This window comes from Corvus moneduloides, chromosome 6 (assembly GCF_009650955.1).
Source record: "Corvus moneduloides isolate bCorMon1 chromosome 6, bCorMon1.pri, whole genome shotgun sequence".
Lineage (NCBI taxonomy): Eukaryota > Metazoa > Chordata > Aves > Passeriformes > Corvidae > Corvus > Corvus moneduloides.
Genome location: NC_045481.1, coordinates 7,099,075 through 7,112,322, shown reverse-complemented (window position 1 = coordinate 7,112,322; position 13,248 = coordinate 7,099,075). Strand labels below are relative to the sequence as shown.

General features: G+C 49.2%; 2 protein-coding genes across 19 annotated transcripts in view; both read right to left on the bottom strand.

Annotated features, from left to right (window-relative positions):
• Positions 1 to 2,013: 2,013 nt before the first annotated feature.
• Positions 2,014 to 10,070, bottom strand: AKAP5 (A-kinase anchoring protein 5). 17 transcript variants are annotated; one of them, XM_032110813.1, is made up of 5 exons: positions 9,409 to 10,068; positions 5,873 to 8,049; positions 5,657 to 5,728; positions 5,477 to 5,512; positions 2,014 to 5,440 (listed from the first exon to the last, which is right to left on the bottom strand). In XM_032110813.1, the coding sequence occupies exons 2-5, from the start codon at positions 7,406 to 7,408 to the stop codon at positions 5,003 to 5,005; spliced, it is 2,082 nt and encodes a 693-aa protein (XP_031966704.1). In that variant the 5' UTR covers positions 7,409 to 8,049; positions 9,409 to 10,068; the 3' UTR covers positions 2,014 to 5,002. The 17 variants fall into 17 exon arrangements, with proteins under 17 accessions (XP_031966704.1, XP_031966697.1, XP_031966694.1 ...); XM_032110806.1 differs by having other exon boundaries at positions 2,014 to 5,728; positions 5,873 to 6,041; positions 6,132 to 8,049; positions 9,409 to 10,070; XM_032110803.1 differs by having other exon boundaries at positions 5,477 to 5,728; positions 9,409 to 10,069.
• A 1,985-nt stretch (positions 10,071 to 12,055) lies between these two features.
• The window catches only part of MTHFD1 (methylenetetrahydrofolate dehydrogenase, cyclohydrolase and formyltetrahydrofolate synthetase 1), a 40,758-nt gene continuing 39,565 nt past the window's right edge, over positions 12,056 to 13,248 (bottom strand). For both annotated transcript variants that reach the window (XM_032110795.1, XM_032110796.1), the window contains exon 28: positions 12,056 to 13,208. The gene's annotated coding sequence lies outside the window, so the exon portion shown is untranslated. The remainder of the gene's footprint in view (positions 13,209 to 13,248) is intronic.

Here is a 13,248-nt window from a genome sequence, read left to right as displayed (position 1 = left end):
CCTGCTGGGGCACCCATCTTGGTGGGGAGATGCCACCTCTTCCAGATTAAAGAGGTTTGGAAGGCAGATCTGTGCGAGGTCTAACTGAAGGACTGACAGGGTGACTGCCAGCTCGAGCTGCAGATGATACTTTCATCTCAACAATCTGAATTGCAAAGCGTGTTTTCTTACCATCTCCCTCCCTTTTGTATCCAGCCTGTTTGTCAGTTTTTATATAAGAAAACCTACTTTTAAATGCTGGGTTTGGGTATTTTTACTGAAGTCCACTTTTTAGCTAAGTGGACTTTAACCCCACAACAGAAAAATCCCATCATTTGGCACAGAGCTGCACTCTTCACAATTCTCTGCAAAAAGAAAGGCATGTGAAAGCTATGCCTCTTAAAAAATGTTTATCTATATTGTAGTTTAAGTAACTGTATAAGAAGTAACATCCTCTGATTAGGTTGGGTTTTAAGTCCCGTTTAATGCTAAGATTTTTTCTGTTTGCAAATGAAAAGTATTTCATTATTTTAGTACTACCCAACAAGAACTGACAAGAACCCTTTCTCTGGGAAATAAAACTGCAGAGGTAAAATCACATTAAAGTAATTATTTAAATCAATCTGTTTCCTTGGAGCACTTCATTTTGAGTTACTCATGTTGAAATGTTCTACCTATAAGCCAGGCAACATTAGGGCTTCACTGCCTGTAACATGCAGGTCTGTCAAGAGGGTCTGGCTTCCATCCATCCATCCATCCATCCATCCATCCATCCATCCATCCATCCCAAGTGTAGACCAAGATTCCTGTCTATTTCATTAATTTACTCAATTTCTTACATACATTTGTGACAAAAACCCCAAACAACCAAACCCCACAAATACAACAACAAAAAACCCCACAACCACATCTTTGCTTTTACACCTAAGGACACATACGAGAATGTCCATCCTTGGACTCAAACACCAGATTCCTGGCTGCTGTAGAGTCAGTCCTTTGAAGCCTACAGAGCTGCTGTGACCTTCAGCAGCTGGAGATCTGGCCCTGTGCATTTCTAATCCACTTTTGGTGTCCCAGGGCAGGAAAGAAAACGCAATATTTGTTTGTGTCATCATTGTCTGCTGGCAGTTTCCACAAGGAACTTTTCAATGGATACACTTGTTTTCTGCTGGGCTCTGTGTTGACTTAACAGAAAAGCTTTTTATCCCCCTGGAAGCCTTTTTGGGTATGAGTTATGCTATTTAAACACCCTTTTCTTTGCTGCTAATATAAAAAAGCTGTAGGAGAGGAAAATACTCAAAGTGACACAGCAAAGCAGGGATAGGGAACCTGTTGGATATAGAGTTGAATTTTCCCCACTGAGGAGAGCACTGGAAACATCTGGGACAAAAGCAACAGCACAGGCTGTGGGGTGAGCAGAAGAACCAATTCCATAATTCAGAGGGCAGCAAGCAATGAATTTCTGGGTAAGGAGCCAGACAGCTCAGAAGCAATCTGAATGGGGCTATAAAAATGATTGGTTATCAGGAAAAATTTCTTCCCTGAGAGGAATGTCCAGCATTGGAACAGGCTGCCCAGGGCAGTGGTGGAGTCACCATCCCTGGAGAGATTTAAAAGAGGTGTAGATGTGGCACTTGGGGACATGGTTTAGTGGTGGCCTTGGAAGTTCTTGGTGATCCTAGAGGTCTTTTCGAACCTGAATGATCCTGTGATTCTATGAGAATTCCAGATTATTTTAGCTGTTGGTGAGGAAGATAGTCCTATAGCCAGGCCACCCTTTGGTGCTCTGGCACAACCCCACAGCGACATCCTCACAAGTTTCCTGGCCCAGCACTCCTTCACATTAGTAAATTCATCATTCTATCTCTGAAAGAACTAATGTTTTATTAATGTTCTACTCTCTAATCATAAGGAAGGAGTAGAGAGTCTTAATTAAGTCATTAGCTGCTGTTATGAGCCTATATTTTGTTCTATAAACCTGAAAGAATAAATAGTATTAACACCATTAAAAAATTGTAACTTCTTTCCCCTGTATTTTCTGTATGTTTTAAAGTGTCTCAAGAAACTACATTAAAGACATTATGCAAAAAAAAAAAAAAATTAGGGTGTTGGGCCCATTTGAGCTGGCACAGAAAGTGCTGAAGCACCAAACATGCTGCTCCCCCTCCCAAAGTGCCAGCCCCATCCTGAACCCCGTTAGCACCAAACTGTGCACCTGGAAACAGCAATGCCAAGCCTTGGGAGCAGGAAGCATGAACCAGCAGCTCGCAGAGAAAACCAAACCACCTGCATGGGGTCGGAGCTGTGCCATTCCATGGGCAGTGGGGTTTGAACCCTGTCGGTCTGCAGAGCCTCAAACATTTTCCTCTGGTGCCTCAGGGTATCTAATAGGGAATTTAACCATGGCTTTTCTTAGCTGCCAGAGATTTGTGATCCTTCACAAATTCCTTATAGCAGTCCCTGGGCAGCCAGGACTGTGTAGTGGAAGTGATTGATCAGCAACCGAAATTAAATGTCATAGAAATGGCAGAGGGGGAGCAAACCTCCAAAGAATTTGGGTCTGCCACCAACATTAAGATTTCTCTCTGCTCACTGTACGACTGCCTGAAAAAGCTGGACACAACGGAGCACCACTGTGAGTTAATCCTTTCACATATAAAATCTCTCCATTGCTGCCCACTCAATCACAAGGCAAGAAAACAACAGGTACATTCAGCTTTAATGAAATAATAATTAGTTCTATGTACAGCTGTAACAGAGGGGAAAACAGCTACAAGAGAGGATGCAAAGCCAACCCCCTAACATGGAGCAAGTCACAGGGCAGGGCTAGACTAAGCATTTCTGCCATTCTCCTCCTTTTTTGAAGACATGTTTCACCTAAAAGGCAATACTGAAATAACACAAAATCCTCCCAAAACCGCTTAGCAGGCTGTCCTGTGGGGTAATTTTGTGTTTATTTACTAAAGCTTGGACATCCTCCTCTGCAACTGATTCCAGTGGGGTCTCACAGCAATGCTGCAGCCCTTTGCTCAGCACCAACCTGCCACAGTGCCCAGTATAATCCCATAAGCCACCCCCAGCATCAGGATGGCTCTTCCTGGGGTGCTGTGGCAGCTCCAAAAGTACATCTGAAAGTCCTTTAAAAGTCCCTTTTTCAAAATTATGGCAAAATACCTGGAAGGGCCGGTATGAAGTACAAAGCCATTAAAATTGTACACACTGAATTATCAATAGCTGATAACTTAATAAACAAATTCACAGGAAAAAAAAGACACTTTTTTTTCTTTTCCGCCCTCTGGGTTTTTTTAAGTTTCACTTGCACAGAAATGAGCTGTGGCTCTTGCTGCTCGCAGTCCTCTCGTGACAACAGAGATGTTTTATCAAGGTTTAAAACATGGTTGTGCACCAGGTACGAGGGACAGGTTCAGCCCTTGTATTTTAGCAGGAATCCAAATCCTACGCTGGGAAGGGAAATCTCAGCGCACCGCTCATGGTCACTGAGCAATTGCCAAGCACGGCTGCTATTTCTGTACCGGCTGAGGAACACGCAGGAGAATTTTCTCAGAGGAACACACTGCCTTGCCCACAGCTGGACACAAATCCCAGCCATGCAGATGCAACCCCATATTATTAAAAGGCCCCTTTCTCTTGGAGAGCTGGTAGTTGGAGGTGATGCTCACACATACACGCTGTGCTGGTGCAAACCCCCTCGGAGCAGGGCAGTTCACAGGCTTTGACAGCAATAGGCTTGTCCAGGCATTTTCCAGCCATGTCCTCAGGCCCTCATGTCTGGATTTTTTTCCCTGAGGACTTTGGCAAGATTGCTCCAGCATTTCCCTGAATGTTTCAGAGCGAGCTACATGGCGTGCCAGAGCCTGGTGGCAGCGAGCCGGGCAAAATGCACGATTCCCAAGGGATGCCTGGGCTGGATGAAGGCAGGAGGGCTTTGCGGCGAGCGGGGAGTGGTGCGGGACAGGCTGCCGCCAGCAGCCAGGGATGCCAGCGGCACTCAGACCAAATCAAAGCAATCCCAGCGCCGGCAGCACATTGCAGCTTCCCAAACTATGTTGACTGCTAACACGCATGCAGCTCACTGCTATTTATATCACATGCCATGTATAAAAAATATGCTACATCTGAGGAGAGCTTCACCACGACACCGGGACTGGGACGGAGGAAGGCGGGGGCGGACAGGGGCTGCCTGCGGCGGGGCTGCTCCCGCCCAGCCCACGCCGGGGCTGCCGCAGGGAATTTTGCCCGCTGAGTTTAATGGTGCGAGAAAGGCCCCCGCAGCAAACGAGGCGCTGTCGCTTTCTTGGCATTGGCGCAGCCCGGGGTCAGCAAGGCGAGGCTGATGCTGAGCTGTAACATGTCTGGAGATGCACAGGCTGCTCTGACAGGGGGAGAGGCCGAGCGAAGGACAGCGCTCGCCGGGGCCCGCCGGCTCCATGCGACAGCAGTGACCGCGGCTCCTGGCGCCTGTGCGCAGCGAGGGCCTGTTCACAGCACTAAACACAGCCCGGCATTGACGTTTTCATGCTAACATTGCAGTCACCTCACTCCTCCTCATCTGCAATAAAGCCCCAGCAAGCCTCTAGTTGTTCCAGCGTGCCCCGAGTCAGCCCAGCAGCGTGTCGGGCACTCACTGCCTCTCAGGACCTTTCTTCAAACACACAGTATGTACAGATCTACGGCATGAACAGCGGGAAAACCTGGCAAGGGTGACGGCAGAAATGTGGCCTTGACATAAATATGCCAATAAGTGAAAATACAGTCACTGTAACACCTGAAGTTTCCCTCAGCTGTGGTCAGTGGCGCTGCCTGAAGCCCCAGGGGACACACTGCACTCAGCAGGGTCTGCGCCCATCCCAGGATCCGTTTCACATAGACACACAACTGAACGGGCATGCAGAATTAACTACACCTCGGCCCCGGGAGCTCTCCGAGTTCTCCACATACCCCGCAGGCCAAACGGAGCTCTAAATCACTCCCTCTACTCTTTCTCTCTGGGGCAAGGCTGCCATCACAGAAAGCTGTTGTGTTTATTCTGTTCCAGGGCCATTTCGTTGACCAGCTGCTCTATGGATGACTGAATGGCCGCCTTCACGAGGGAAGAGGCGGTTTCTATGAGGAGCAATTCGTACTGCTCCCCAGTTCTGTGCCCCTGGTCACCCAGACCTTTCTCCTCTGCCTGGGGACCGCCACCAGCCTCGGGGCCCTCTTTTTGACCAACATCAGCATTCCTGTTCGATTTTTTATTCCCTTTTTGCCTTTTTTGGTGCAAAACTGGGGACGGCTCATAGGCCTGGTCAGAGTCGGTGTTGTCAGAGTCCTCAGCTTCAGTGATGGTGATGATGATGCTGACACCAGCGCCAGCATTTGCTTCTAATACCTGATGGCTGGAGCATTCCTGCACGCTTGCTGCCTCCAGCACACTCACTGGCTCCTTCACACTCGCTTCCTCCTGCACACTTGCTGCATCCTTCCTGCTTGCTGCCTCCTGCACACTCGCTGCATCCTTCACACTCACTGCCTCTTGTGCACTCACTGCATCCTTCACACTTACTGTATCCTGCACGCTCACTGCATCCTTCACACTCACTGCCTCCTGCACACTCACTACCTCTTGTGCACTCACTGCATCCTTCACACTCACTGCCTCCTGCACACTCACTACCTCTTGTGCACTCACTGCATCCTTCACACTCACTGCCTCTTGTGCACTCGCTGCCTCCTGTGCACTCGCTGCCTCCTTCACACTCACTGCCTCCTTCACACTCACTGCCTCCTGTGCACTCACTGCCTCCTGTGCACTCACTGGCTCCTGTGCACTCACTGGCTCCTGCACACTCACTGCCTCTTGTGCACTCACTGCAGCCTTCACACTCACTGCCTCCTGTGCACTCACTGCCTCCTGTGCGCTCACTGCATCCTTCACGCTCACTGCTTCCTGCACACTCACTGCTTCCTGCACACTCACTGCCTCTTGGGCACTCACTGCATGCTTCACACTCACTGCATCCTGCACACTTGCTGCCTCTTGGGCACTTGCTGCATCCTTCCTGCCTGCGGCATCCTGTGCACTCACTGCATCCTGCACACCCACTGTATCCTTCACACTTGTTGCATCCTTCACATTTGCTGCCTCTTGCACACTTGCTGCATCCTGCACACTTGCTGCATCCTGCACACTCACTGCATCCTTCACACTCACTGCATCATCCTTCACACTTGCTGCCTCCTGCACATTCACTGCCTCTTGCACACTTGTGGCATCCTTCACACTCGCCGCATCCTTCACGCTTGCTGTCTCCTGTACACTTGCTGCATCACCTCCAGATGCCAACTCACTGAAATCAGTTACAGTCTCCTCGGCTTTGCACTCCTCAGGAAGATTTATGCCCTTTTCCAATTCATCCCTTTCAGGCATCTCTTTGCAGATATTGGGGATTTCCTGCTGCTCTGTGATTTCAGGGACATTGTCAGGTTGATCTTTGGAAACAGGCACTTCAGGAGCAACTTCCCTGCCCTCCGCATTGTCGGTGGTTTGGGGTAGGCTTCCTTCCTGCAGTTTGTCCTGGGCTGTTTCATCAACTGTCTCTGAATCGGTTATCTCCGACTGAACGGTGCACTCCAAATGTTCCTCTGCATCAGGTGTGGGCTCTGTCAAGGGCTCACTCTTCCCAACAGAGGTGTCACTTTCTTTTGCTGTATCCTGGTCCTCCTTCACTATATCCTTGTCCTCCTTCACTGTATCCTGCTCCTCTTTCATTGTATCCTGGTCCTCTTTCATTCTATGCTGCTCCTGCTTCACCGTATCCTGCTCCTCCTCCTCTGCAGAGACTGGGCTGAAGGATTCCAACTTGTCCGTCGGGGCCAAATCCTCTGGCTCTTCACTAGCCTTATTCAAAACACCCATCACTTCATTTGCTTGACCACTGCCCTCTGACTCCTCCACTGCTTCCGAGGGGCTGGATTTTTTCTTGCCTCTGGAGAACCTCACGCAGGGCATCTTCACCCCAGAGCTTGCCCGTTTCTTTGGGAGGTCTTGTGCACAGCTCTCCTCAGCATCCACCTCCAGCTGCACTTGGGAATCAGAGGGCCCCTTCTTCCGTGAGGATGATTTCTGCCTTCTCCGAGGTCTGGTAAGGTTTTTGATGGCTGCCCAGGTTCCTTTGGAGGATTGTGATGGTTTGGAAGGTTTTGCCTCCTCTTGGTCAGCACTGACACACTGGCTTTTCTCCTCTGAGGCGCCTTCACACACATCCTTCACAGTCAGCCCCTTCTTACAGGACTTCTTCCGCTTCTTAAAACAAAGCATGGAGGGTTTTTCTGCTTGTTCCTCTGGTGGGGAACATGTGGCCCCTGTGCTGGGAGTCTCTGCCTCTCTTGGGTTCTCCATTTGAATTTCCTTAGCTGCCTTCACCATATTCTCTTCTCCTTTGCTGGCGTTGTGCTGCCGACTTTCCTGATCAATGCTTCAGACACAAGAACTGCAGAGATGCTCAAAGTGCATTTTTTCCTCAAATAGATTTCCAAATAACATTAGTTGCTTTGTAACGAGCATATGTGGCAGTGAGAAGAAGTTCTGCTGGAGCTGCCGCATCCACTTTATAACTCCCACTTTGCCTTATTACTCACTTTATCACCTCTCCAAGGACTCCCGGGTAGATGTGGAGTTGAACAGGCTTCTCCTTGGCTTTGCTGGCCTCAGTCACTCTCATCTCCGGAGCAACCCACTTCCAGTTGTGCTTGGTCTAACAGCAACGCCTGTATAATGGCCAGTCTGACATACCTTTTTTTTTCCCCCAAAGGATGACAAATCAAGGCAAGAGTTAACAATTTTTATTCACCCCACGGACCTGGATGGAACTTGCACTTTGTGAGCTCTCTGCAATTCCACATTGCCCAGGGAGCTTGATTGAAGCACCAGTGGAACCAGCGGCTGTTTTCTGCCCCCCAGTGACAAGGTCAGATGCTGCTTTGCCTTGGCTTTGGTTTCTGCTTCAGTTCCCCTTGCGTGTTACATGAAATTTGCTGCACAGCATGACCGAGGCTTTCATCTTTTATCTGGAACACAATAAATGAGTGATAAGACCTGTAGAGTAATTTTTAGAAAGTACTTAGAAGTTTTTTCTCTCTAAACATTTCATTTTGGGAGGCAGACCAGGGCTGGATGCACTATAGCAGTTTTTTTTTTCACTAATTAGCATCAACATCCACAGGCAAAATAAGGCCACAAGATGTCAACCCAGTGATGTTCCATCACAGAAAGTACAATTTTGCTATTTTATGTGGTAAAAAGGGACTTTTTTTTATATAACTGCCCATATTATGGCGAATACTTATTACACAGGCACACATATATTTCCTTCTCCTACGGTTTGCTAAATCCTTTCCCCACTGCTCCATATGCACTTATAGTTCCAGCTAGGGAAATTACACCCTGAGACAGCAGATATTTTTATCTTTAATGCACCATATGACAATATGCAAAAACAGAGAATACAAAAAAAGGAGGCTTGAGGAATACAAAAGCGGAATCACATGGCAAGAAGGGAGCTTATTTATACTACGTGCATGCCTCCCATGGCAACCTCAATTAACACCGTGTGTGCTCATCAAAGACATGATGTTGTAAGATGTGTGTCAACCTTAGGGAAAAAAAAAAAAAAAAAGAAAGCTCTGCCTCGAAACATCATCAGAACCTTTTGGATAGAACGATGCAAAAAGGTGTTACCACAAACAGACCAACTTCTGCAGGACGGGCTCGGGGGCTCCGGGCAGGGCTTTTACACGGCATTTCGTGCTCTGCTTTTCAGGAGTAGGGTGATTAAAAGGGGGTTCCGGCGCACGCTTCCCCCACAGCACATCTGGGTTTTTAAAAATTATTATTATTTTAATTAGACTATTTTAAGGGGAAGCCGAGCGGAGCTGTCAGAGCCGTGTGAGCGCGCACCCGCAGCAGCCGGTGCCCCGAGCGCATCCCGCAGCCCGGCTCCGCCGCCCCCGCGCCCGGGAAGTTTTGGGGGCGTTCGCGGGTGCGCAGCAGGACCCGCCCGGCAGCGCCGCTCCCCCGCCGGGGCACGGGGAGCCCCGCACAGCCGGACCCCTCCGAGGGCACGGGGGGCTCCTCGGGCAGCGACCGCGAGGGCGGCCCCGGGACCCCGCTCGTGTCGTCGCGCCCGCGGGTCCCCCCGAGGCGGAGCCGCCCCCGGCCCCCCGCGCCCCCTCGCCCTCACCTGCAGCCCGGCCCGGCCCGGCCCGGCTCCGCTCCGCTCCGCTCCGCGCGGCTGCGCTGCCGCCGCCGCCTCCGCCGCAGCCGCGCCCCCCGGGCCGGCGGGGAGGGCGCTGCCGGCAGCCCCCCGCCCCCCGCCGCCGCCGCCAGCCCCCGGCCCGCCCCCCGCCCCGGCCCGGCTCTGCCGGCACCTGCTCGCCGCCTCTTTGCTGCCGTGGGAAAGCATCCCTCCCTGCTCGTAGATCAGCATCCCTTTCTCCTCGCGGGGTAGCATCCCGCCCTGTCGCGGGATAGCAGCGCTCTTCCGGCGGGTAGCATCCCTCCTTGTGGGGCAGGAGCCCTCGCCCGCTGGCCAGGGTAACCTTCCGTCCCCTCCCAGGCTGTGCACAGCAGCTGCAGACCCGAAAACCACGAACTTCAACTGGAGGTAAAGGTCCTCCCAGAAACCGAGCTGCGGTTTGTAGTGTGGATCCCAACGGCAGCAGGAGGCACTGTAAGGGAGCCCGAAGCACAGCCGGCAGGGAGGAGGGACCGCCGGGGTTTTCCTGGCTCTGTGGGAAGGGAGGGGGTCTTGCTCTTGGCAGCTGTTTTTTGTGTCCCACCTGAAACCTTCACAGCTTTCAGCACTCACTGTTGGGGCTGCTGCAGGAGCTACACCTTTGGAGGTGGAGGTAAGGATAGCCAGCTCTTGACTTCAAACTAATCCATGCCGAAAACACCAGAGAAAGTGCCTCTTTGATAGGAGCCTTTCTTCTCTCCAAAGCAGCTGAGATCTGACCTTAAAAAAATCACGTCTCCAGCTGTGATGATTGATGGGAGAGCCGCCAGAAAAAGGACTACTCAGTGCAGCTGATGAACTACAGGAAACTGTAGTTGAGATGCCCGAACGTCCCCGTTCATCTCCACGGGGAGCTGACGCCCACAAAGGTTTTACAGACATTAACTGCTTCACAGCGTGTTTGCACACGAGAACCTGAGCAAAGCAGCACTTTGAACTTGCAAGTGGCTTCCAGTGTAGGCCAGGCTTAGAAAAACACACATAGCCTCCCCTCCTCCTCGGCTTCTTCATGGGGAAAAAAATGTATACAAAATGGGTTAGTTGGGCTGAAATGCCAGCCAGGAGGGCAGGAAAAGTGCATCAAGCATCATAAGGAATTGCCTTTCTTAAAAGCTCCCCTCTGAGATGTGTTTGCTTGCATTCACTCAGGATAATAAACTTCATCTGGAAACAGCTTCCCTCCTGAGGTGGGTGGTGGGTTCTAATTACAATCCACTTCTTTATTAAAGCCAAGTGAGGCCCTTCAATGCAAGGAGCTTTTCCCTCGTTGCAGTTGGAGGCAGGAGGGAGGGAAGCAGACAACAAGGATGGCTAATGTGAGACTGGGGAATTCAGTGGTGTGATGGAGGCAAGCTGCCATGAATCCCCTTGGGAGCACTTTGCATGGAATCCAATTATTCCTGATGCTCCAGGGGCAGATGGTAGCACCAACAGCTGTGGTACAAGGGAAATAAAAGACAGGGTCTGTGGCAAGCCAAGGATCAGGTCAGAAGTTGGGTAAACTGGACAGAAGATCCTGGCCCAGCTGGATCCTGTTTTCTTTCTGTGGTGCTGGTGACATGCAACAAGTCACCCAAGCAACACCTCCTCTTTCTTGTCCCCAGCACCACTTAAAAACATAAATCTGTGTTATTTCTTACAGGATGTGATGCAGTGCTCTCACAACAACACAGCTCAGGGGACGATGGCCATAACACCAGCTAAGGACCAGGCCCACAAAATAGCCCACAGAGAACAAATTTGTACATAATTAGTTTTTTCTCTAAGCAACAGGAGGAGAGGAGAACCATCCAGTATTTAGCTAGCAGAAATTAAGTGTCCTCTGTGTCCTATTTGATAGGACAATACCTAGCTGGCACCCTTAGCTGCAAAGCAGAGTGTTAAAAAAATAACCTATTTATGTATCCATCCTGCAAGAGAAGAGAGAGTTTGGGAGTGCAGGTTAGAAAACATTCCCCATTAATCTCTGGAGATGCTCGGGGCTATTTTTTGGCCCTTGTGCTTTGTTGTTGTGTAGCAAACCCTTCAACAGCTCGTGCCTGATCCGGTGCTGTGCCTCACTGCAGGAGGGAGACCAGCAACCTCTTGAACCATCTCTCTCAAGCACATGGCTATGATCTCATGCTAAACTAAAAGGAGGCTAATCTTAGCATAAATTTGCACTTATCCCATCTTTCATAAGCATAAAATGAAGGTGGAACACAGAGCACTTGCAGGAAAGCAGTGTAGCAGGGAAGATTAAATGTAGGAACTGACAGCAGCCTTGGCAGCATCCACTCTGGCACCCTGCTTCCAGGAAAGGCTGGGCCCAGGAGCTGCAGGTGAAGAGGCACCCACATCCAGGCAGGGGGGCTGGGCAGCAATGGAAGAACCCCTCCCAACCCCCTGCAAGGGAACTGAGCCTGCTCTGCTGGCTGCCAGGAAATCCTTGGCTGGGTAATATCCAAAGGAACATTTTTAGGAGGCCATGAATGCATCTCAAATGCTCTTTTGACTATTTAAAATGTTCTGTCTGCTTGTGCCAGAACCAGGTAACTTTTATATAATTATTCCCCCCTCCTGAATAAGGGAAGAGATATAGATCTCTCTTCCTCTCCATATATATATATACATGTATATATTCACACACAGTATCTGTGTACTACCTACATTGGTGCACACCTACATCCTGATCCTCCCAGCTCTCACCAAATTTGGAATGTTTTTAGATTCAGTTCTGATACAAGCAGATGGGCCTCACAACTCTTAATTCAGATATTCTGCAGTCAGCTGCAAGTATCTCACATTCACAGAATAATTCAGGTAGTTTATTTCCTACAGACAACATACATCATCTAGGGAAGGAAACCAGATTAAAATACACACACCCTGGTGCATTGCAGGCTACTTATTACTGCAATAATCACTCCTACTTGTCAATACAAGGATTGCTGTTGTGTGCAGTTAATCACAGAAATAAATTCTAATTTAGTAATCTCAGTGCATACATTAAAACCCAAAAAGCACTTGAAGCATTTGCCAGTTTATTTGTATTAGTTAAAAAATTGGCAGCAACGCTATCTTCATGTTACAAAATTATTTTTGGCCTGCTGACAAAACCTGCTATAAGTCACTTGATCACTATTTATGTTGTCTCTATTGACCAAAAAGGAACCTTCAGAAACAAGGCTTGTCAATGGTGTAACTGCACTTATGGCTGAGCAGAAAATGGTTCAAAAGACACATGTGGTAGGAGCCACAGATACGGGCCAGAGACCCAGTCCCTCCAGATCTGATATCCAGAGGTTTCATTCCATTGACAGAAGAATACAGTAGTCACAGCTGGGCTTGGGGTATCTGATGTGGCTCAGGTGCCTGCAGGAATAATTCACAGCAGAAGCCAGGGTAAGCACTTCTGGAGAGCGCTGGGAAGCGAAGGGATTCCTCCTTGCTCCTTTGAAATGACACTGGTGCAGTGTCAGGGCACAGCAGGTTCTCCCGTAGTGCGAGAAGTGGAACAGAGAATCCACGTGGCAAATGGGAAACAGCAGCCAACAAGACTTTCAAAGATAATATATGCTGCAAAACCCTGATGGTTAAGACAATTAAGTCCCAAGACTGTTTCAAACAGCTCCAGCTTTAGGATTCTTAATTATTAAAAATCATGTCATTGAATCAAAAGAGGTCATTAAACCCAAGCTTCTGTATTGTGCTTCAGCTACAATTACGAAGCGGGAGGTCGGTAGAGGAAGTATACTTTATATGCTCAGTGTCAACTAGCTTGAATACAGCAGTTTAAAAATTACTACAGATTAAAAGTTAGTGGTGGATTCTTCAGCACTCCTCCTTCCAGTCACTTCTTGCATTATATTCTCACTCATATCTTGTTCTGACTTAAAAAGAAGATCAGAGCACAGTTCCATTTACATGACTCATCAGGTGTTCTTCTGGGAGCTAAAAACAACAAAAAAAATTTAATTACTATTATATAGTA